Source organism: Prionailurus bengalensis, chromosome D1 (assembly GCF_016509475.1).
Source record: "Prionailurus bengalensis isolate Pbe53 chromosome D1, Fcat_Pben_1.1_paternal_pri, whole genome shotgun sequence".
In the NCBI taxonomy this organism is placed as follows: Eukaryota; Metazoa; Chordata; class Mammalia; order Carnivora; family Felidae; genus Prionailurus; species Prionailurus bengalensis.
This window is the reverse complement of record NC_057346.1, coordinates 66,270,537-66,294,315: the sequence shown is the minus strand read 5'-3', so window position 1 is coordinate 66,294,315 and position 23,779 is coordinate 66,270,537. Positions and strand designations below refer to the sequence as shown.

General features: G+C 44.7%; 1 protein-coding gene across 2 annotated transcripts in view; it reads left to right on the top strand.

Annotated features, from left to right (window-relative positions):
- The first annotated feature begins 254 nt into the window (after window positions 1-254).
- SCUBE2 (signal peptide, CUB domain and EGF like domain containing 2) overlaps window positions 255-23,779 on the top strand; it is a 64,436-nt gene continuing 40,911 nt past the window's right edge. Inside the window, exons 1-7 of one of the 2 annotated variants that reach the window (XM_043580602.1) lie at window positions 255-610; window positions 1,963-2,085; window positions 9,007-9,132; window positions 13,551-13,685; window positions 18,844-18,969; window positions 21,915-22,031; window positions 22,776-22,865. In XM_043580602.1, the coding sequence (XP_043436537.1) occupies window positions 490-610; window positions 1,963-2,085; window positions 9,007-9,132; window positions 13,551-13,685; window positions 18,844-18,969; window positions 21,915-22,031; window positions 22,776-22,865 (838 nt within the window). In that variant the 5' untranslated portion in view covers window positions 255-489. The remainder of the gene's footprint in view (window positions 611-1,962; window positions 2,086-9,006; window positions 9,133-13,550; window positions 13,686-18,843; window positions 18,970-21,914; window positions 22,032-22,775; window positions 22,866-23,779) is intronic. The other variant, XM_043580603.1, reaches the window with a different exon arrangement.

The following is a 23,779-nucleotide window of genomic DNA, read 5'->3' as shown; positions in this document are numbered from 1 at the left end:
GGTGGCCTTGGAGTTCAGGGAGTATAGGATTCTGAGCTACACAGGACACTTTCTGGGAGCCTCGAGTCTGAATATTTCAGGCCAGGGTGCTATTAGTCCTCACAAAGAGGGACTGGGTCAAGTTGTAGGGCACTGCAAACAGGCAGAGCACGAGGCTCTGAGGGCTGGAACGGAGCAGCAGGGGTGCAGGAGCAGCGGGTTTGGCGACGGGGCCTGCACTGGGGACGCTGACAGCCGCCCTCCGGCCACCACGGCCGCGCCCCCTCCACCCTGAGCCCGGAGGGGGAAGGGAGGGGGACGGGAGGGGAGGCACTGCCCCCCGCGCCGCCCGCCCCGGCCCGGGGAGGACCGTGTGAAAATGAGGCCGGGGCTCGGGGGCCGGGCGGGGCCGGGCCGGGGGTGTCAGAGCGCGGCGGGCAGGGCGCCCGCACACACCTCCCGGAGCCGCCGCCACGCTCGCCGCCTCTGCCCGCAGCCGCCGCGCCATCCATGGGGGTCTTGGGCCGCGGCTGCCCCGGGACGGCCGGGGCGCTGCTGCCGCTGCTGCTGCCGCTGCTGCTGACCGCGGCCGTCCCGCCCGGCCGGAGCCGCGCCCCAGGGCCGCCTGAGGGTGAGTGTCCGCACCTCCGGAGCCTCGGGGACGCACCTGGCAGGGGCATGCGGAGCCGGCGGCGGGAAGGGGTCCCGGGTCCCCTGGTGGGGTCGCGCCGCGCTGGCCCGCCCCGAGCTCGGCTGCGGAAGCTCCGCGTGGCCCCCGCTCCCCTGGGGCCTCACCCGCGGGCCAGGCCACGGAACCACCACCGCTTGGGCTAGAGGCCCAGGGCCTGAGTGCTGCGGCCCGGCCTCGGACACGGGGGTGATGACAGTTCCCAGCCCGGTCCCGCCGCCCGGGGTCCCTGGAGAGCGCCTGCTAGTCAGACTCTCACCCGCTGAGAAAGACGGAGGGCACCGGAGTCACCGGGGTCCGGCTCCTCATTGTGTAGATGGGGAAACTGAGGGCCCCGGGCGGGGTACGTCCGTGAGGTCTCGGCAGCTTTGCTCCTTCCTTTCTTCTGGGGCCGGGAAGTTCGGCCGGCTTCAGGGTTGGCTCCGGAGAGTTTTCTGCCGGTTGAGGATCCATCCGGGAATACCCCGTAAGCCGCAACAAACCGGGGTTTTTTGTTTTGTTTCGTTTTGTTTTGTTTTCTGCTGCCAGAGAAAAGTACTCTGGACGTTCTGTATTAACAGGACTCGTAATATTTTCAAAACTTTTGTTTTTAATTAACATCCTGGAGTGGTGTCAACCCAGGAAATACTTCCACCAAGGCCGGTTTCCAGGTTGAGAGGGTGAGCAGCTGGTTGATGGGGTGTGGGAACCATTCCCACTTTGCACCTCCATCTGAGGGCTGGGGATGGTGTGGTCAGAGCCCAGGGCAAGCTACTCCCCCATCCCCCAAACCCTGAGAAAGCTGACACTGCCTGGTTTTCACAGTGTTTTGTTTTGTTTTGTTGCCAACCTGGTCTTTCCTTCAACAGGCATTTGTTATTGCCTACTCATGTGCCAGGCACTGTGCTTGGCATCAGGGACACCCACTCAGTCTGTAATCAAGACACCATTTAGAGGGGAGGACAGGCAGGAAAACAGAGAGTGACAATTCTGTGTGATATGTGCTATGAAAGGAGATAAATATGGGAGCAGGTCGTGGAGGACACCCACCTACACTGGGGGATCATGGTAGGCTTCTTGGAGAAGGTGAGTGAAAGGGTATGTGTGTGTGGGGGGGTGTATTCTAGTCAAAGGGAACAGGCTGTGCCTGGGAAAGGAGGCTGGAAGTGGTATGGTTCATCCCGGGGTTCCCAAAGAGTTTAGCTGATGAGGAGTGAAGGGGGGGTTCTGGTGGGAGGTGAAGCTACCAGAGGACCAAGGCCGGATCACAGAGGGCTTGGGGCACCATACCAAGTGCTTGCTATGCTCTTTTGCAGATGTGGACGAGTGTGCCCAAGGGCTAGATGACTGCCACACCAATGCCCTCTGTCAGAATACACTCACCTCCTACAAGTGCTCCTGCAAGCCTGGCTACCGAGGGGACGGCAGGCAGTGTGAGGGTAAGTGACTGGGGTACCTGTGGTGAGTGGGCCAGCAGGTGAAGCTCCCTACCTCCTCAGCACTTGTAGTGACCACTCATGTTGGTAAAAGTGCTGCTCCTCTGCCCCCCCAGGTCATACCACCCACCCCCAAAATCCATTTCAGACCCTTAAAGCACTAGGAACATCAGGTCTTTCCTAGAGCTGATCATACAGTTTTATGTGGTTCCGAAATGTCCTTTTGTCTGGCTTGTGAAAAAGAAAAGAGGTGCTTTAGTATTTTTGGTGCCTATCAGTTTGGGAGCAGAAAGCCCCAATCAGGAGAGTCGTGCCTGCCAGGGAAGCGCTGATCCTGCGCCTCCCTGGGGCAGTTTACACCCTCTCCCAGGAGTCTGAGTGCAGGAGTCTTGCCCTCCACTGCTGGCTCTGGAGGCTCCATCTTGTTCTTGGCTTCAGGCTCCCAAACTTTAGAGGTACACCAAGCGCCAGCCTTATTTGAAGCTGCATGTTCACCCTGGAAAGATGTAGGCAGAGGGATACCTTGAGCCCTTGGAGTTCCAGGTCTTTGAGCCTAAAGTCTGATCTCTGTCATCCTGTGTTCTGGGCCAGTGTCATGAATTCTGAAATTCAGAACTAGCCAGAGACTGGGTACTGAAAGGAGGAGGCTATTCCTGGGGATGGAAATCATGGCATGTTGGAACTGGCAGGGCTCTTCAGGGGAGCTCTGACATTCCTATCCCTCATATGTGAGACCCTGAGGCCCCTGGGGAATTGAGAGGGGGGCTTGTGGCCATAATAACACAGTTAAAAGAAACGTGAAAGAAAGTCAGATGTCTACCCTATCTCTGTCCCTGGACCCATATCTCTTGTATTCACTCAGCCTCCTGATGTCCTTCTTTGGTGAGAAATCCTGATATTTATACTTTGTGCATGAGGAGCAAAACTTGCCTCTCCTATCAGAGGAGACATGCTCCTGGTCAGGTTCGTCGCAAACGGGGTTGGTAGTCTATCCTTAAAGCCCTTGTGTTTCTTCAAGTTCATGTTTTCCCAGAGATAGGCAGCCACCTCTCACCGAAAGACTACCTCTCCCTGAGACATCTCTGCAGGTTCTTCCATACCACACTCTCACTGTATTAAATATTCTATTTACAGTACTGGAATTCACACATGTTGGTACCCTGCTTGGGGGAAAAATGTTCACTCTTTCACTGGTTTTCCAGTCACTGTATACTCTCTGGGGGTGGAGATGGGCAGAAAATGTGCTATGGTTTCTTTGAGTTAGAATACATATTTAGTAAATGATGTTGAATGACAAGTGGCAGGAATTTCCTTATTCTTAGATGTTGGGCTTGATGTATGACACATGGAATTGAATTGCTGACAGTTTATAGCTGAAAAGCCTACTATTTAGCTTAAAATAACTAAAATGATTGACTGGAATTGTTGCTTTTATATATTTAAATTGGCTCTAAAATGATAATATATATTATTGGTATAAAAGTCAAACAATACAGAAAATGTATGAAATAATATCTTTTATTTATTTATTTATTTATTTTTAAGTTTACTTATTTATTTTGAAAGAGAGAGTGAGAGAGCATGCCATGAGTGGGGGAGGGAAAGAGAGAGAGAGGGAGAAAGAATCCCAAGCAAGCTCCCTGCTGTCAGCACTGCATCCTACCAGGGACTGATTGAAGGGCTTGATCTCAGGACTGTCTCAGGGCTCAATCTCACAAACCGTGAGATCGCGACCTGAGCAGAAATCAAGAGTCTGATGCTTAACCAACTGAGCAACCCACGAGCCCCTAGAGGGATTTGATCTTTTAAATGCTTGTAATACTTTTGAATACATATGAAGTTATGTTTTTTCATTATAAGAATTGATATGGTAGGAATTGACACAATAAGTGAATGTCCTGTGTTTCCTCACAATAAAATTAAGGTTATGCATTTGTAGTAATACACAAAGTAAAAGTAAAAAGTAAAAAAAGCTTTTGTCAAGGCTACTATGGAAGTGCTATTATACACTTTTTAGTGCATTACATGGGGAGGAGACACATGATGTTAATATGTCCCACTACTGGTGACATTAACCTTGATCACCTGGTTAAGATGGTGCATCCTGAGGGGAGAAAAGTTACAAACAGAGATGGAGGCAAACCATAAGAGACTCTTAAATACAGAGAACAAACTGAGGGTTGATGGGTGGGGAGGGCAGGGAAAATGGGTGATAGGCATTGAGGAGAGCACTTGTTGGGATGAGCACTGGGTGCCGTGTGTAAGTGATGAATCATGGGAATCTGCTCCTGAAGCCAAGAGCACACTGTATACACTGTGTATTAGCTAACTTGGCAATACATTATTAAAAAAAAAAAAAAGATGGTGCATCCTGGGTTTCTCTGTTGCAAAATTACTATTTTTTCTTTTTGCAATAACACATATCTTAGGGTAGATACGTTCAGCCTGTGCTAATACTCTGTTACTTCTCAAGTCTTTTTTTTTAAATCTTTTTAAAAAATGTTTGTTTATTTTTGAGAGAGAGAGAGACAGAGCACAAGCAGGGGAGGGGCAGAGTGAGAGGGAGACACAGAATCCGAAGTAGGCTCCAGGCTCTGAGCTGTCAGAGCAGAACCTGATGCAGGGCCCCAACCTACAAACCATGAGATCATGATCTGAGCTAAGCTTAGCCAACTGAGCCACCCAGGAGCCCCTCTTCTCAAGTCTTTGCCCACTGATTTTGGCATCCAACTGTGGATCTTGTCTGCAACAATTATTACTATGATGTAATAATTGGTAATTTTGTATTTCCCTCATTCCATATACATCTATTAACTGAGATTCTTCTGTAAGATTCTTCTGTAAGGAAGACTTGTTGCTTCTCCCCCATTTATTTATGTATTTATGCCAGTATGGACTGGTAGATATTTAATTATATATATAGTTATTTGTTTTGGGCTCAAATTGTTTCAGCTTTAGCCATTGGGAGCTCCTTCACGTTGTTTCCTGTGTCCTTTTGACATGCTCCCATCCTTTTTGGGGGCAATTCTTTGTTTTCTGGTACCATAAGATACCACAGACTCATCTTGTATTTTCCCTTCCCAGCCCTGGAACCAACCACTTCTTTAAGGAGCCTTGGTTTCTTTTATTGGAAAATGGTATATAGAAACCAAGATCTGAATGCTTGGTGTTCTTACTGTTACTGGGATGTCACTGTTCCTAGGCTATCTCACTGCACAGAACTAGGAACCATATGTATGTATTCTAACCCACATATACACATTTATCTATATTTATTGCTTATATTTATCCATTTGTATATATATTAAAAACAATGACTTACACTGATGATGCTTTGGATTCCAAAACAATGCCACAAGATTCATTGAATCTCCCTCTTTGGTTATTCATAACTTCTTTTTCCAACAGTGAGAAAGGTGGCTCTCATTATCTGCAAGATAGTTACTTGTTTATTGAATCCAAGTGTACACATAAATAATTTACAACACTATTAATCTATAGCCTTGCAAGTAAAACAGATTCACGAGAGTACAGTATCTGTTTGTAGCTATCTTTATTTTTAGCCTTACAACATTCAGTTAATATATTCGTTTTCAGAGTCACTTGGTGTTAGTACTTTTTTTTTCTACATTTCCTTCAGTGTGGTTGTTATTCATTTGTAATACAGTTGAGTTCATTTGTTTCTGTTTGTATCCTATTTTTTATGTGTTCTTCCCCGACCTCTGTATACTAGATTATATATGTATGTACATAAGAAGATATGTATTTACTTCTGTATATATGTATGTATTCATCTATGTATCACTATGGTGCTGAGAGTCAAAACTATATAAAAAGGCATACTCAGGGGCACCTGGGTGGCTCAGTCGGTTAAGCGTCTGACTCTTGGTCTTGGTTCAGGTCATGATCTCACAGTTTGTGTCATTAAGCCCCACATTGGGCTCTGTGCTGACAGTGTGTAGTCTGCTTGAGATTCTCTCTCTCTCTCTCTCTCTCTCTCTCTCTCTCTCTCTCTCTCTCTTTCTCTCTATTTAAAGTTTAAATAAACTTTAAACATAAAATAGAATAAAATAAAATTAAATTAAATTAAAAGGCATACTCAGAGAAGTATTACTCCTTCTCCCTATTCTTGTTCCTCCGTTCCTCATTCCTCCTCTCTCTTTTTTTTAATGTATGTTTGTTTGTTTGTTTATTTATTTATTTATTTATTTATTTTGAAAGACAGAGAAAGAGACCATGCATGTGAGCAGGAGAGGGGCAGAGAGAGAGCAGGGGAGGGACTGTTGGGGCAGAGCCAGACATGGGGCTCAATCTCACAAACTGTGAGATTGTGACCTGAACCAAAATCAAGAGTCCAATGCTTAAACCGACTGAGCCACCCAGGTACCCCACATTCCTTCTTTTCATCCTTTTCCCACATACCATGGATTGATTACCAATCTTTTTTAGTTTCTGATTTATTCTCCTGCCTCCTAGATTTCTTTTGCAGCAAATGTGTAATTTTCCTTTTAACTACTTTAGTGAATTCTAATTTGTATACCATAAAAGACACCAATTCTAAATAAGTATAAAAATCAATGATTTTGAGTAAATTAGCTGAGTTGTGCAGCCATCACATAATCCACTTTTCAAACATTTCCCTTGTCTCAGTAAGATCCCTTATGCCCAGGTACAGTTAATCCTTATTCCCAGCCCCAGCTCCAGGCAGCCTCTAGTCTACTTTCTGTCTCTATAGATTGGCCTTTCTGGATATTTCATATAAATAGAATCATACAACATGTGGTCTTTTGTTTTTGGCTTTAAAAAAAAAATTTTTTTTTAAATGCTATTTTAAAATTTATTTTTGAGAGAGGGAGACAGATCGTGAGTAGGGGAGGGGCAGAGAGAGACGGAAACACGGAATCTGAAGCAGGCTCCAGGCTCCAAGCTGTCAGCACAGCCCAACGTGGGGCTCGAACTCGTGAACCACAAGATCACGACCTGAGCCGAAGTTGGCTGCTTAACCGACTGAGCTACCTAGACGCCCCTCACCCAGCATGTTTTTGAGGTTCATCCATGTTGTAGCCTGTACTGGCATTTTATTTTATTTTTTAATTGTTAACTAGTATTCTGTTGTATGGACATACTATATTTTGTTTATCCATTCACTAGTTGATGGACATTTGGCTTGTTTCTACTTTGGGGCTATTATAAGTAATGTTGCTATGAACATTTACCTGCAAAGTCTTTGTTATGGACATAATTTTTCATTTCTTTTGAATATATACCTAGGAGTGAACTTTCTAGATCACACATGGTAAATTTATGTTTAACCTTTTAAGAAACTGCTATACTGTGTCCAAAGTGGTGCCATCTTACATTGGCATCAGCAGTATATAACGGTTCCCATTTCTCCACATCCTATTGTCTGTCTTTTTAAAAAATAACTATTTATTTATTTTTGAAAGAGAGAGAGAGAGTGCAAGTGGAGGCAGGCCAGAGAAGGATCTGAAGTGGGCTTGGCACTGACAGCACAGGGCCCGATCCATGCAGGGCTCAAACTCATGAACTGTGAGATCCTGACCTGAGCTGAAGTCAGACGCTTGTTTAACTGACTGAGCCACCCAGCCTCCCCTATTGTCTGTCTTTTTTTTTATCATAACTGTTCCTGTGAGTGTGAAATGGTATCTCACTGCAGTTTTAATTTGAATTCCCCTAATAATTAATGATGTCGGCCGTCTTTTCATATGCTTTTTACCCATTTGTATATCATCTTTGGGTGACATGTCTATTCAAATCTTTGCCCATTCGAAAATTGGATTGTTTGTCTTCTTTGTTGTAAGAGTCCTTTGTAAGTCCTTTATAACGTATGTGATTTGCAAATATTTTCCACCAATCTGTGGCTTGTCTTTATTTTCATAAGTATAAAAGTTGTAAATTTTGATAAAGTCCAACTTATTAATTTTAAAATTTATGAATTGTGTGTTTGGTGTTGTATCTAAGAAATCTTTACCTAATCCAAGGTCTCAAGATTTTCTCATAAAAGTTTTATGTTTTCTCTTTAAAGTTTTATAGTTTAAGCTCTTATATTTGGGTCTCTGATCCATTTTGAGTTGATTTTTGTGGAGATATGAGGTAAGGGTCCAAATTCATCTTTTGCTGATGGATATTAATTGTCTAAGCACCATTTGTTGAAAAGACTATCATTTCTCCCAACAAATTGGACAAGACGATCATTTGTCCCAACAAATTAGACAAGAGTGCTAAAGCACTCTTATCTAAAATCAAGTGACCATAAATATAATGGTTTATTTCTGGACTCTATTCTGTTCCATTGATCTGTTTTTCTTTATGCCTGTATCACACTGTCTTGATAACTATAGATTTTTGGTAAGTGAAAGTCCTCCAAATCTGTTCTCCTTCTTCAAAATTGTTTTGGTTCTTTTGAGTCTTTTGCGTTTCTATATAAATTGGATAAGCTTGTCAAGTTCTGTCAAAAAACATGCTGGAATTTCATGTGTGTGTTTTTTCATATTCCCTTATTTTTTTTCCCTGATAATAAATTACGGGTACTCTCACATTTTGATTTTTTAACTTAGTAGTATATCCTAGAAATCACCCTAAATCAGTTCATAGAAATCTTTCTCATTCTTTATTTTTTTAATTAATTAATTTTTAACAGCTGCACAGTATTGGATCGAATAAATATACTGTAGTTCTTCAACTACTCTCTCCTATGTATGGGCATTTCAGTTGTTTCTAGTATTTTGTGATTACAAACAGTACTGCAGTGAATTACCTTGTGCATATTTATTTTCCTGTTGTTGGAGATGTATCTTGAGGATAGAGTCCTAGAAGTGGGATGGCTAGTTGGAAGGTAAATACATTATATCTCCATACTAAAGAGATGCCACCTGTCTGGCTTACTTCTGTTTTATTCCTCAGACATTGATGAATGTGAAAATGAATTCAACGGAGGCTGTGTCCATGACTGTTTGAATATTCCAGGCAATTATCGCTGTACTTGTTTTGATGGCTTCATGTTGGCTCATGATGGTCATAATTGTCTTGGTAAGGAAAACAGTTGGAAATCGCAATTCTACTCTACCTACCCTCCGGCACCCCACACTTTTCTTTCCTTTGATGAAAACATACTCATTAAAACAAAAAGGGGATCAGAGACTTGTGTTTTCTGGCCCCCTCAAAATCATAGTCCCTGAGAGAAAACCAGGTAAAGTGCTTTGGTTTATATGTGATCATTCATAATGTAAATTCTCCATTAGTCTAAGGAGATGGACAACATCATTGTTACTACGTATTGACTTTCTAGCATTGACTTGTCACCTTTAAGATCTTTGATTTAATGCTGTAAGTATCTCTATTCTAGAATTAGGTAAAACTACTTATTCTGAAAATTCCAAATATGTGATTGGATTTCAGCCAGGTAACCCCACCTCCTTTTTTCTTGAAAGGCAAAGGGGTTCAAACAGAAACCTTCCATTAACATCATCCTATTATCCCACAAAACAGAAACATCTGTCAGAGTTTTAGTTCCTGAGTTACGGACTGCAAAGAGCATTGTTTACATTGGTTGCTTATGCCAGGAATAAACAGAATTCAGAAATAGCAAGCAACTGGATGGGGCTGGGTGTGGAATAGTCTTAGAGGATGCAGCACACTTGGCAGAAAGGTATTCCTGGTCTGTTTGCATTTTAAGGCTGGTGTTATCAGTTATGCAGGAGGACATCATGGGACACAGATGGCATCAGGGTCCTTTGATGCTGATGACCTTTCATGCGGTTAACCTGCTGATATCTGCTTGGCTGACCAAGGAGTAACTTGAACCAGGTCCTGACACAGAGTGGACAGCTACTGAGATGCTCCCTTATAGTACAGGGGGAATGGCCACTTGATTAAATGCTTTGAGATCAGCATAGATAAGTACGGACAGAACTTGTTTTTTGAGTGGTAGAGAAGGAAAGTCTTTCCAAAGTCTTTTGATTCTGGGAATCAATCCTTGTATGATGTTTATCCCGCTTCACTGTCACCTGGAACCCCATCCTGAAATAGATTCTGTCCCTTCCTATTTGTGCTGTGTGAGAGGTCAGTCTTTGGGTCAGACCACTTGGCCTTCAAGCCTGTAGCTGTCAGGAAGATTTGATTGAGGGCTGGGGGCTCACTAACCCCTTTGCAGACTGTCTAGGGCAGCCAGGCCTCAAAAAGACACTAGAGAGACCATCATGACAACAATAATCAATTAAGATTAATTAAAAACTGAACAAAATATGAAGTCACTTTCAGTGTGTAATATTTTGGGAAGCATGCAGTATGTTTGGAGGGTTTGGCTTTGTTTTTTTTACCATTATCTGGGGTAAATCTCACATGTCCTTTTGGTTTGCCGAAAGTGGCATTTTGGGAATTTATATCTAATGGCAGATCTAGTCATTACAGTTTTGCCTAAACCCCAAGTTGTGCTTGGGGGAATGTGTGAGATTCTTAAGAGCAACAGGCCAAACTATGCAGGGTTTAAGGACCTGGGCCAGCGTTGGGTCAGGTGGTTTTGAGGAAAGGCCAGTTCAGAAATCCTCAGCCCAGGAGTCTTTTCTTTGCCTTGTCTGCTAACACAGATACTTCAGCAGCCTCTCTCCATTCCCCCCCTTTGGGGTCTCTTTGTGGACTTGGTAGCAAGGATCTTCCTGACAGAAAGATCCTGAGTATCCACTGAGTGTATCCAAAGGGGCAAACGATTCTTTAAAGGAAGCCATGAGAAATAAAGTGATATAGTTAGAAGAGCAGGACCATCAGATACAGAGATTTCTCTGCCATTTAGACTTGAAAGGGTTGAAGCATTTTGTGACAAGGAAGCTCAGAACCAGAACTTTTCAGGAGCAGTACTTTCCTGTGTTCTCTGGGATGACCCCTTGCCTCTCCTCAGCCCCTTACCACATACTAGCTACAATATACCAGAATATACACAGTACAAATACTACTTAAATCTGGCACCAAACCCAGACTGCTCCAAGATCCTGAATGCCATTGAGCTTGAAAAATGAAATGTAGCTCTTCCACATAGCTCACCTGCCTGAATTCAGTTTCCATTTTTTGAGTGTCTGGGGGTGCATTGTAGCTATTCAGTGTGGGGGCCGTGGTTCTCAACTCTGGCTGCACATTAGAATCACTGGAGAAGTTTAAAACAACACCACTGCCTAAGTCTCATCCAAGACTAGTTATATCAGTGTCTCAGGAGGTGGGGTCCAAGCGTCTGGGTGCTAACATGCAGCCAGGGTGGAGAACCACTGTTTTGCAGTCTAGGGAAACTTGCCAGGCTAGTGATACCTCTTTGTGCATGTGAACACACACACTTTTGTATTAATTCAGTCAGAGTGTGTCACCTCAATGGCACATTTCTAATTGCTTTGGAGAAAGGAATAGTAGGTTAAATGGAGGGTGGGTGGGTGATGGCTCAGAGGGGAGCACACCTTTATTCAAAACCAATCCAGGATTTGGTGTTCAGGGAAACAGATCTCTCCAGCTCACCATGAGTCCTCACCAGGGAACACCTTGGCCAGGTGTGTTCCAGAGTAGCTCATCCTTTGGAATGTGCTCCCTTCACCCTTTGGCATAGAGAAGGGCAAGTTTGTTAGGCTTAAGGGGATGGCTCGGGTCCCATCAGTTTAGAAAGGCATCTGCCTGGTAGTGTGGGAGGATGCATGACTGTAAGATCAGAAACTTGAAACCAGATAACAGATATTTAAATGTGAATTTTCTTGTTATGGATGTGCCCAGAAGCTAATGATAGGCACATGGGAAATCAGGCTAGAGAAATAAATTGCTTTTATATCAGCTTTCTCCTTGAGTCTTTGTCATGTCTGAGATTTTTCTGGAAGTTTCCTCTTATTTGGCTCTAGTGATGCTGTGCTCTCCTGCTTTTTTGTTCATGCATTGAACAATTAATGTGCACCTGAAGTTCCAGGGCTATGTTAAATAAAACAAAGGTCTCTGTCCTCAAGGAGTTCACAGTCTAGTGGAGATGGATAGGTAAAAGATTTTGAGGGGTCCAAGGTACAAATTAAAAAAAAGAAGATTTTGAGAATACACTATGGTAAGTGTATTGGTAGAGCCATGCACAGAGTAATTTATGATACAGTGGAAGGAGAGTCCCCTAACTCCATCCTGGGGGGCACAGAAAGACAGATAGAGGAAGATTCACCCCCTTTCTGTCTTTCTGATGGCTCCTCTTCTGGAGCTTCTGCTGTCTCACCTACCTCCTGCTGCTGGTATTCTCCCAAATTCTACCTCTGGCTATGTGCTCTCTGCAACCCTTCTGTCCCTTACCACACTCCTGCCTGGGGCTTTCTTATCTACATCCACCACTTTATAAGGCCACCACAAGTAAATGACTTGCAGAGGTGTCTTTACAACACCAGACTCAGGTTTCCCTCTGCTACTGGACCAAGGCCTGAATGTCAGCATCTCACATATATCACCTCCCTACCATGATGGGGGCCAACCACAGCCCCATCCCCATTTCCCTACCCAGCTCTGGTCTTCACCATGTTTCTCGGCCACCCTACCCAATGCCCATGTGGCTTTCCACCCTGCAGGCACCTTGCCCACAGTGCTTCTGGTTTTTCCTTCCTAGGCATCCCCTCAGCCAGGCCCCAGGCCCTGTCCCCGACTAGCACCAGCTGAGGCTATTTCAGGTTCACATGTGAAGCCAGGCTTTTGATTCTTCTCCTTCCTTGTGTCCTACCCTTGGCTATCACCTTATTCTTCCTAACTCCAGGATCTGGCCATGCCACCCTTGCTACAGTGGTTCCAACTGCCTCTTAGATTAAGAGACAGGTATTCAAGGTCCTCCACAGAGTGACCCAATCTATTCCCAGCTTTATCTCCTATAACTTCCCTGCATGTACCCATGCTCCAGCCAAATGAATGACTCACCCTTATCTGAACATGCTCCATGCTCCCCAGCATTTGTGCTATGCTCGTACTCTTTCTTTTGTCCAGAATCCCTTCTCCTGATTTAGAACTGAAGACATCCCATCTTCCATCAGCTTTTCCATAAAACCCAACCTGATACCCCACAACCAGGTAGCCTCTTTTTCCCTTGTACCACCTTTTACTGTATCTCACAATTACTTGTACGTTTGTCTCTTTCCCTTTGCTGAAGGCCATGCTCCTAGAGCAAAAGAATTTGATCCTTCTCATCTGTGTTTTACTGTCCCATCTAGCACCATACTTTGGAAAGAGAAGGTGTTCAATAAATATTTACGGGATATATTATCTTGTATTCATGTGGAGGGCCTGCTTAAGTGAGCCCCAGAACTTTGTGGTCTTGGGTCCCTGCTAGCGTCAATTCTGAGAGTTTCTGTGATGCAGGGAAGGAAGAGGGACCTCATCTCTGCTTAGCGGGTGTCCTGAGATGCTGGAGGGGTGGGCATTTGAAACAGTCACAAAAGCAAAGGCTAATCCTCCTCTCCCTCCAGATGTGGATGAATGCCTGGAGAACAATGGCGGCTGCCAGCACACCTGTGTCAACGTCATGGGGAGCTACGAGTGCCGCTGCAAGGAGGGATTTTTCCTGAGTGACAATCAGCATACATGCATTCACCGCTCCGAAGGTGCCTCTGCTCTGCTGTGGGCCTGGGCAGTGGGGGAGGGTGCAGGGGGCAAGGAAACCCCTCACCCTGAGTGAGTTTAGAGGGGAAGTACGGAGTATAGACATTCTGGAGGCTTGTGGATGAATCTAGACCCTGCTACTGGGTGAACCCTGGGCAAGCTATTTTAGCTTCCACTTCCTCACCTGGCAAAATAAGTGGGTTGGGCTGGGTGAGCTCTGAGAGCTCTTTAAACTCTCACATTCCTGATTCTAATCTTTAAATAGAGAACATTTCAAACATGACTAGGTGTCTCAGGAAGAATGTAATGGACAATCTGCCAAGTTTTTCAAAACAGTGCTGCAAACTACAGCCCCAAGCGCGAGGCTGCTCTGAGCTCTGGGTGGGCAGGGAGGGGCTGGAGCCTTTTTATAAGGACTTGCAGACCCAGATCTGGCCTTCCCTGGGTTTCCCATTTTTGAACCCTGAGCCTCTGGCATTCTAGGACCCCCTCCCTACAAGTGGGCTTTCTATGCTGTGGTTTTCCTGTGTGGCTGCTTATGATTCCTCCATAAATTTGTAGACAACTCTTCTGATGGCCTCCCTTTTGTTCTCTTTGCTTTGGGCCTATACTTTTTTTTAATTCCTCTATTGGTTCAGTGGATTCTTAGGAGGGAGAGGCATTAGGAACACGTGGCCAGTCAGCCACTTTTAACTGAATGACATGTTTTTAATTCTCTGCACTTTCTTAAGCCAAAGAACCACATTTTGGTGGCTGTATTTCTCCTGGGGTTGCCTGAGTCTGTTTTTGAGGGAAATGCTCTAAACATTAGACTATTAACTCCTTTTGGCATGTGGTGCTGCTTGTTCATTCTCATAACTTAAGAATGAGGTGATTTCAAGTTCTTCTACTATTTCATCACACATTTATAGATTTATTGTTAAATCATGATTCTTGTGACTTTCCAAGGGTGTCTTTTTGGAGGATGATTTCTGCCTCATTTTCCAAGAATGATGGCTCCTTCCTTGTACCTGACTTAGGAAGCCTGTTTGGGTAGTAAGAAGAATGGTCATGGGCCAGTGGGTTTGAGGAGTCTTATCATCCTGAGCCTGCTAGTTCTCAGGGTTTGGGTGGAATGGACAAATACTGGTTCTAATCCGGCAGATCTCTTATCTCATGCAGGCATGGCACTTGATAGAGGAACAGTTGGGTTTAAAGCTCCTGGTAGGTGCTCTGGATTTTTCTGTGAGCCCTGCATCTGGGAATAGGCAGGATTAAGACTCCAGCAGTTAAAAGCGATCTGGATCTCTGGGCACCTCCTCTTTGGTTGCTCAAAGCTGCTTCCTGGGAAGTCACTCAGCTTTCCCTACAGGTGGTGGGGAATGGGGTGGGGACCTGTAGGTCATGCCATTGCTTGAACACAGTATGGATCCTACCCAGTCACAAAGCAGTTCACAGTGATTAAGATTATCTCTTACTCTTGTACTTCCAAAGCAGTAGCTCAGCCCCTTTCTCCCCTCTGGCCAGACCTCCAGACTGATTACAGACACAGGCTCTTCATAACAGAAGTAAATACAAAAGCAGTTCCTTTTTGCAATCTGTGTTTTCTAAATTTTCTACAATTCAGACATTCTTGGATTCCCTGAAGAGTATTTAAAATGAACTTATTTGTCTGGAGCTAAAGCCAAAATCCAAGAATTTGAGTTGTGGTCTAAGTGTGCTCTCTGTGATTTTCCATGGTGTTTCAACCTGATGGCTTGGTGAATTCAGGGCAGTGTAAGCCAACAGATTATAGCAGTCTGTAACTGAGACCCTGTCCATCCTAGGGTTTTAACTCTTCAAATAGATCAGTCTGTAAACAGTGTTCCTTTAGGATTTCCTCCTTGATGTGCACATTAAACCTTTAGAACCTGTTATTAAAATGTACTTTAAAACCCATTGTTGATACTCCAAAATTGGTTAAAAGAAGGTGACATTACAAGCTAGTATTTTCTAGTGTTGTAGTTACTTTTAATAATTATTTACTAAATGTTCTTCAATTTAGGGGATCATAATAGATGATTCTGAGGGAAAGCTTAAGCTATTGATTTTTTAAAATTATTATTCTTAGAGACACCAAAGCTCTGATAAAGAGACTGTGTGTTTTCACCCATGTAATGGGGGTAGGCTAGAGAGAGACATACTGCCCCGGCTGGCCTTTGTCCCCATTCATGGGTGCTCAGGCTCTCAAAATGAGCATTCCTCTTTTGTTTTGTCTGGTCTGAGAATATTTTTCGATGCTTGCACCGCTGCCCTTGCAGAGTAGGGGGAAGGTGTCAGGGTAGTGAGGAAGGGGCTGTGCTCTCAACAGGGCCTGTCTCTGTCTTTTGTAGAACATTTCTTGCTCTGTTCGCAAGGCATATATTAATTCAGTTTCCAGAAATATTCTTCAGGGAGACTCTGAGCTGGGGACCACCACAATAGGCTATTTCTAATGTTTTTGTGAGCTATTTCCCTCCCGGTAAACTAAACAACCCTAAACATGACTGCCAGCCCAATTTCTGGGGGGAGCCAGAATCTTGGCTGGGCCTCCCAGTTGGGACCGGACCCATCTGCTTCCCCTAGCAGTGGCATTTTTGTGTGTGTGTCAGGGTACTATGAACAGCTTTCGGGGCACCTTTTGAAAAGCTCCCAGCATTTCCAGAGTCATTTTAACCTCTATTACCTCCTGGTAAGTTTAGGTCTGGCTTGATATGATGGGACATTGGGGGCAACTTTTTGTGTATCCCCATGGCAACTGACACAGTCAATTCTTTCTTCCTTTCTTTCTTTCTTTCTTTCTTTCTTTCTTTCTTTCTTTTTTTAACTTTTTAAAAAGTTTATTTATTTTGAGAAAGAGACAGTGCAAGTTGGGGGGGGGTGAGCAGAGAGAGGGAGAGAGAGAGAGAGAGAGAGAAAGAGAGAGAGAGAATCCTAAGCAGACTCCATGCTATTGGCAGAGTCCAATGTGGGGCTTGAACTCATGAATCATGAGATCCTGACCTGAGCTGAAACCAAGAATTGGATGCTTAACTGACTGAGCCACCCAGGTGCCCCAATTCTTTTTTCTTTTCTTTTCTTTTCTTTTCTTTTCTTTTCTTTTCTTTTCTTTTCTTTTCTTTTCTTTCTTTCTTTCTTTCTTTCTTTCTTTCTTTTACAGTCAATTCTTATGAAATATTTCTTGTGTAAGTGAATTGCTCCTCTGAGGTGGTAAAGGTCACTTTGCAAATGTCTTAGACTTGAAAACAGAGTGAAGAGAAGCAGCAGCTGACCTGTTTGGGGAGCGTACTTTGCAGGTATTCCTGCTGCCTTTTCTTGGGCACTGTTATGTTTAGCCCTGGTACTCCTGGTGCCTGTCATTCCAAATGCTCTGTTGATCCATGAACAAATGTAATTCTTGCTGGGCCTTCCTAGGAGGACAGGGCGCTGCTTCTGGAGACAGCTCTCACCTCCTGTGCTGTCTCAGTATTGGGAGCAAATAACATTTCCAAAAATCACCAGCCAGAACTAAGAGAGAGCTTTGCTCTGATCCAGTACAAGCCCCATTCTGTGTTAACTGACAGCAGCCTTGGCATGGGTGAATGAATCTCAGCAACTTCCAGCAGACTGAGTGCTGGAGTTCAAACAGCTTGTAACTGTCAGATAAAAAACAAAATGGCTTTAAGAGAATATGGGATGTATTAACAGTTACGCTGTCTTTTGGAATAGGAATGACATCTGTTTGTATTAAATCAGCTATTCCAGTTAAGCATAGATCAATGACTCTATGGTGAGAATTAGTGAGAAGTGACTTTTGACTTAATTAGGACCAACTGATTCTAATTAAGTCAAAAGATTTTAGGGGCACAATACAGAACAGTGTAGGATCCTAGAGAAGTTGAATGAAAACTTTTTGTACTCATGTTTAAAACAGTGCTACTTTGGGGTGCCTGGGTGGCTCAGTCGGTTAAGCATCTGACTTCGGCTCAGGTCATGATCTCGCAGTTTGTGAGTTCAAGTCCCGCGTCGGGCTCTGTGCTGATGGCCTGGAGCCTGCTTCAGATTCTGTGTCTCCCCCTGTCTCTTCCCCCCCCATGCTCATGTTCGGTCTCTCTCTGACTGTCAATAATAAATAAACGTTAAAAACTTTTTTTAAATTTCTACTTCTAGTGTTAGAGAGTGTCTTGTTGGTTGAAAACAAAAAAACCTACTCTCAAAGACACTTATTGTACAGAGGCAAAGAAGCATCACATGGGCATGTATTTAATATAATAACGCAGTACAAACTGAGCAGAGGTTTTGAGAATACTCTTGGGTGTGATGAGAGTTCTTCCAGAGTTCTGGCAGGTGGCAGGGTCTCAAAGAATTGGTTTGAGAAGAGGCAGGATTCTGGCAAACCACACAGATATACATTATGTTATGACCCCATCATTTAAATGCATATTAAACTAGCCAGGAAAAGAATCTTCTTCCCAGCTCTGTTACCACAAGATTGGACCTAATAAAATGATAGTGTATACCTGGAAAGGATTTTACAGCACATGTGTGAGGTCTCTTTCTGTTCTCTCTGTTGTGTTGTTGCTATGCTCTGAACCTGCTGAGGGAGGGCCCAGGGACTAGGTGAGAGTGGTCACAGAAGAGAGGCCCCTGGGCTGGTGTTCACATGCTGATGCCAGAAGATAGTAGTCAGAGTCCCCTCCAAAGTGTGGATTTGGTTGGGGTAGAGAGGGGAGTTGACATTTTCAGAAAATCATCTTCAAGAGTATGTGAACCAGTTGGGAATCTTCGTCTCTGCAGATTTCCTTAGAGAGATTGTCCCCTCTTTGTATCCTTGGTCAGCATGGGTAACAACCTGGCAGAGGTAAGAGTCTAGGTAGCAGTTCCCGGGGTCTGCAGGCTGTGGTTCCACACCCCCCAGAGAGCTCTTGTGCTTTCTTTTCAGTGTATTTGGAAGGCTCCTACCTCTAGGAGACTTCAGACATTGTATCTCTTGGGTGAGATAAAAAATTTTTTATGTCTCTGTTAATTGACCTGACTGGATTCGGATGACATGTTTGTTTAAAATGTGGGGCTGATGGAGACCCAGGCAGGCAGGTCCCCCCTCTCCCCAGCCTTTTGCAGTGCCCCTGGGGCTCAGGACTGTGCCTACAGCCTGCTCACTGGCTGCATGCTGCTGTTTTGCAGAGGGTCTGAGCTGCATGAATCAGAATCACGGCTGTGGTCACATCTGCAAGGAGGCCCCGAAGGGCAGTGTCGCCTGCGAGTGCAGGCCAGGTTTTGAGCTGGCCAAGAATCAGAGAGACTGCATCCGTAAGTACAGACTGGCACACGCCTGTGCTGGGAACCATCCTACTCCACAGGTTGTCTTCTGCAGCCCAGGATCAGAAATGCCACCTCATGGTGGAGCAATCACATCAGGAAAGGCAGCCATCTTAAGATACTGACCTTCACTGAGGACTAAGTTTGCTGCGCAAGGGTAGTCTCTGATAGGGAAAGGAAATGATACTTTTTAAGGGAACTAATCAGAATGAAAGAAAATTTGGGGGGCGCCTGGGTGGCGCAGTCGGTTAAGCGTCCGACTTCAGCCAGGTCACGATCTCGCGGTCTGTGAGTTCGAGCCCCGCGTCAGGCTCTGGGCTGATGGCTCGGAGCCTGGAGCCTGTTTCCGATTCTGTGTCTCCCTCTCTCTCTGCCCCTCCCCCGTTCATGCTCTGTCTCTCTCTGTCCCAAAAATAAATAAACGTTGAAAAAAAAAATTAAAAAAAAAAAAAAGAATGAAATAAAATTTGGGAGTGAGGACTGTGAATGTTGGGGGCCAGTCTCCCTGTTCCCACAGAATGAAACCAAATGTTGTCATCTGGCAATCACAGCTCTTTGCTACCTGGTCCTGCTTCTTGTACAAGCCACATCCACCTCCTTTTCCCAAACACCGACCTGTTTGCCTGCTGGAGAACAGCCCATGTTCTTTCATGCCTCCAAGCCTTCTCCAAGCCCTCCTCCTCACCTGGCTTGGTGAATTCTCACTCAATTTTTAATATTCTGCCTAACGCCTAATAATGATAAGGATAATAGCTACTTTTGGGGAACATTTACTGTGTGCAAAGTCTTGTCCAAAGATGTACCAATTCCATTGAATTCTTAATATCACCACCCTATGAGCTAAGTATTATTATCCTCATTTTTAGTTGAGAAAATTATAGAAGAGGTAAAGCAACAAGGTCACACAGGGAGCACATGGCCAATTAGGATTCGGGTGTCGATCTAGCTCGAAGGCTCTTTAGCACTTTGCTAGACTTCCCCAGAAGCCCTGACAGACTGGGCAGCCATTTTGTATTTTGGCTCCCACAGCACTGTTGATTCCTCAATTATAGCACGTGACACCAGGCTTGAATTGTGTATTTATGTGTCTGTCTCCCCAGCTGTGAGCCCCCACAGTCAGGGACCTTGTCTTATTTTTGCTTCTTAGTCTTCCCCTGGTGCCTACCACAGGATGTGCTCACTACACATTTATTTATGAATGGATGGATCAATGGTGTACCCAGTCTGGACACAGCTGCCATACAACGATGAAACACAATAATGAAACTCCAACTGGTGATAGGGAACAACCTGCCATTAAAGGTGTTCCCAAACCACTATCTATGCCAGAGGAGACGGATGGTTTTCCTTTAGCAACTCTTCCCAAAGCCATGGACTTTCTATAATTCCCCTGCCGTTTGCGGAGGATGGTTGTTTACAGTGAGTCGACCTGAGTGGTTAAGAGATGAGGAGGTAGTTTCTCTGGTGAGAGACTTTTCCCATTGTCTCCATCACAAAGCAGAGTGCAGCTCTGAAGCCTGCCAAACCAGGGCTGGTGCCACCACCAGAAATAGATTCTGACAGACTCTTAGGACTCCTAAAAGTGGAGGCTGTCCCTGCGAGCTTCTAGTGGGCTGAACCAAGTGGCTCCACTAGGTGCCTTCACAAGGAGGACCCATGTCTCTGGAGGAGACTCACCTGTGGAGTGAGACTCTTTGGCAGTTCAGTTTTTCAGGGGCTAGTAGAATACCTGGAATTTAAATTTTACAATATTCTTGAGATGTCACTTCCTCAAAAATTATTATAGTTACATTTGAAGAAAGAACAAAAAGAAAAACAGAAGCATTCCACCACATAACCAGCTGTTTCACTATTTTTGTTTGTTTGTTTTTTGCTCTTCCCTCATGTCCCTTCACTTTTTCCATATTCCCATTTAGTTGTTCTCAGACATACTCAATTTTTACACCACTGTGACCACAGAACAGTTTCTTTCTCACGTCACAAATATGTATTTCGTTCTTTCACATTGGAAACATTACAAATGCTTATGTAAGAATTTCAACAGCCCTAAGTGTGTAAAGAAAATCTATAACCTTCCCTTTCCCATTTCTCTTGCCAGAGGTAACCACGGTTCAGTTTGATGATAGATCATTTTGAGTTGGCTTTTTTTTTTTTTTTGGCTTATCATCAGTGAGTTCATACACAGTCTTCGTAAGCGTTGGTTAATGTTGCATTAAATGTGTGCAGTCATCATTTCCTCTACATTCCCTCCCTTCTAAGTAATCTAGATAGAATCTGATGAGAGAAATTCTAACGTATTTGTACAAATAAGTATATCTGTTTCTTCCAGAGTAAAGTGCTAGAACATTTTCTAAAGCCCCAGTATAGCTGTATTAATATGCAAACTTCTCCTGATAGAACAAAGCAGTAGTCTAGAATCTTTTGGCATAATTCCCCTGGAATAGTGATAATCTCTCTTACCTTCCTGTTGCCATTTTCCTGTATAACTGCTCAAATCTGTCATTCAGCATTTCTTTTTTTTTAATTTTTTTTAAGTTTATTTATTTATTTTGAGAGAGAGAAAGAGAGCAGGGGAGGGGCAGAGAGAAAGGGAAAGAGAGAGAATCTCCAGTGGGCTCTGCACTGACAATGCAGACCCCGATGTGGGTCTCGAACTCACGAACTTTGAGATTGTGACCTGAGCTGAAATCAAGAGTCAAGATGCTTAACCTACTGAGCCACCCAGGTGCCCCAGCATTTCTTGAATTCATACTGTGACTATCTGTTTACATAGACAGCGTCTGGCTCTGAGTCAGGGTTACTTCTTTTATGTGCTGTGCCTAGCACACAGTAGGTGTTCAAAACTTGCTGAATGACAAGCAGAGATCTTCTGAAGCAAACCCATCCCTGGTTGTGGAAAAGTCAGTGCTCAGTGTGTTGCTTGGGTTTCCTCTTAGTGACCTGTAACCATGGGAATGGTGGGTGCCAGCACTCCTGCGAGGACACCACCGAAGGCCCGGAGTGCAGCTGCCACCCGGGGTACAAGATGCACACAGATGGAAGGAGCTGCCTCGGTGAGTGACCCCTACACTTGGTGAGGGTCTGCCCCAGACTGCCCACCCCTAACCCCAAAACTGAACCTAACTGTTAATGGTGTTTAGCACCAGATTCAGGGTATTTCCAGAGCATTTGCCTCCAGATGGGTTCTGTGATGCTTTACATGTGGTGGTGGGAGTAGTCTAGTCCTGGGAGGGTGTCCCCTCTCTCCCTGTGCCACCATGGAAAGCCCTTTCTCTTCTCCTAGACTAGGGGGGCTCCTGAAGATGGTACTCTGGAGACTGGGACAATACATCCTAAAGGTCCAGGGCGACATGAAGTTAAAGCTAGCCATTTGTGATGACACAGTGGCCCTTATGGTCAGCAGAAGCCCATGTTGCCTATTTCTGTCAGGATGCTATCCTGTACTTCATGGTCCGTCCTTTGCTAGCTCCATTTTAGAGGTTCCCAGGCCCCAGGTTCTTTTTGTCCTGGACTGAGGGTACTGGAGTAAATCTGAAGCTTACATTCCCTAGTGTCTCTTTGGTCACTGCAATATGCTTCAAAAATCTTTTCCATATTTAATGTTTACTAAGGCTCTGCGGCCATTCAACATACTGTGTTTCCCGCAGAGCCTCTTTACAACACGTTTTTATTGAGGGAACAGAGTGGCACATCTTACATTGTTCTCGTGTCTGGGGTTTCGGCAGAAGGGGTTGTGCAGGGGATGAATAATCTGATTCATTCAGTCTGAGAACTGTGCTGTTTTGCGTCTCTTATAGAGCAAGAGGACGCTGCCCTGGAGGTGACAGAGAGCAATGCCACATCAGTGGTGGACAGTGATAAACGGGTGAAACGGCGGCTGCTCATGGGTAGGCACTGCCCCCTCTTCCTTGGCCACTGTCCTGTCCCTTTCCCTCCTTAACTTATTACATCAGGCCTGAACCTGGGCCTAACTTATTACATCAGGGCCCCTACACCCTCAGACCAGCTGGACCTGGGTCAGCAGCTCCTGTCAAGCCACATTGTGTCTGTTCTTCACCCACTGCTGTTACTTAGTCACCATCCAAGGACTCTAGAATTGTGGGAAGGGCACCGGCCCAGCAATCAGAACGAGCAAGTTAGCCTCCTAGCACTGCCCCCAACTGGCTGTGAGACTCGGTCTCCTGGTCTTTCTTTGAAACGGATATAATAAAACCTACCTCTTAGGGTTATCAGGAAGCTCAGTTATGATAATAATATGCAAAAGTGGCCATAGTCCAATGCCTGGGACTTAGTGGGTGGTCAGTGGATGTCAGTTCCTGTCCTTCTGAGTAACTAACTGACCAGGGAGGCACTTTGGGCAGGCAGCCCCTAGCTTAGCATGGTGATTTGTCTGGGTTTTTGTCAGCCGAGCCATCTTCTCTCTGACTTCAGCCCATGTTAATGGCAAAAGAGATGAATGGAGAAGAGTGGCACTTGGCTGTGGGATATAAGAAGGTCTGCCAGCAGATCTGCCAGCGGAGCTGGAGACGGGAACAGAAGTAGAGGCAGTGGCTGTGTGGGTGGCAATCAGATCCTCTGGCACATTATTATTCTGGAGAAAGCTTGGCTCGACCTAAACAAAACCAGTTTTTTGGTAGCTTCTATATTTAACAGGTAATATATTGAGCAGACATTGGCCACCAGGCAGGTGACATTTCTGAGCTCTTTTCTACCCTATTAAAATGATTTTTAATTGCGTTAAACTAAAATACTGCATACGAGTAGTATAAAAAACCTTAAAAACTTTAATCAGTGCTATTGG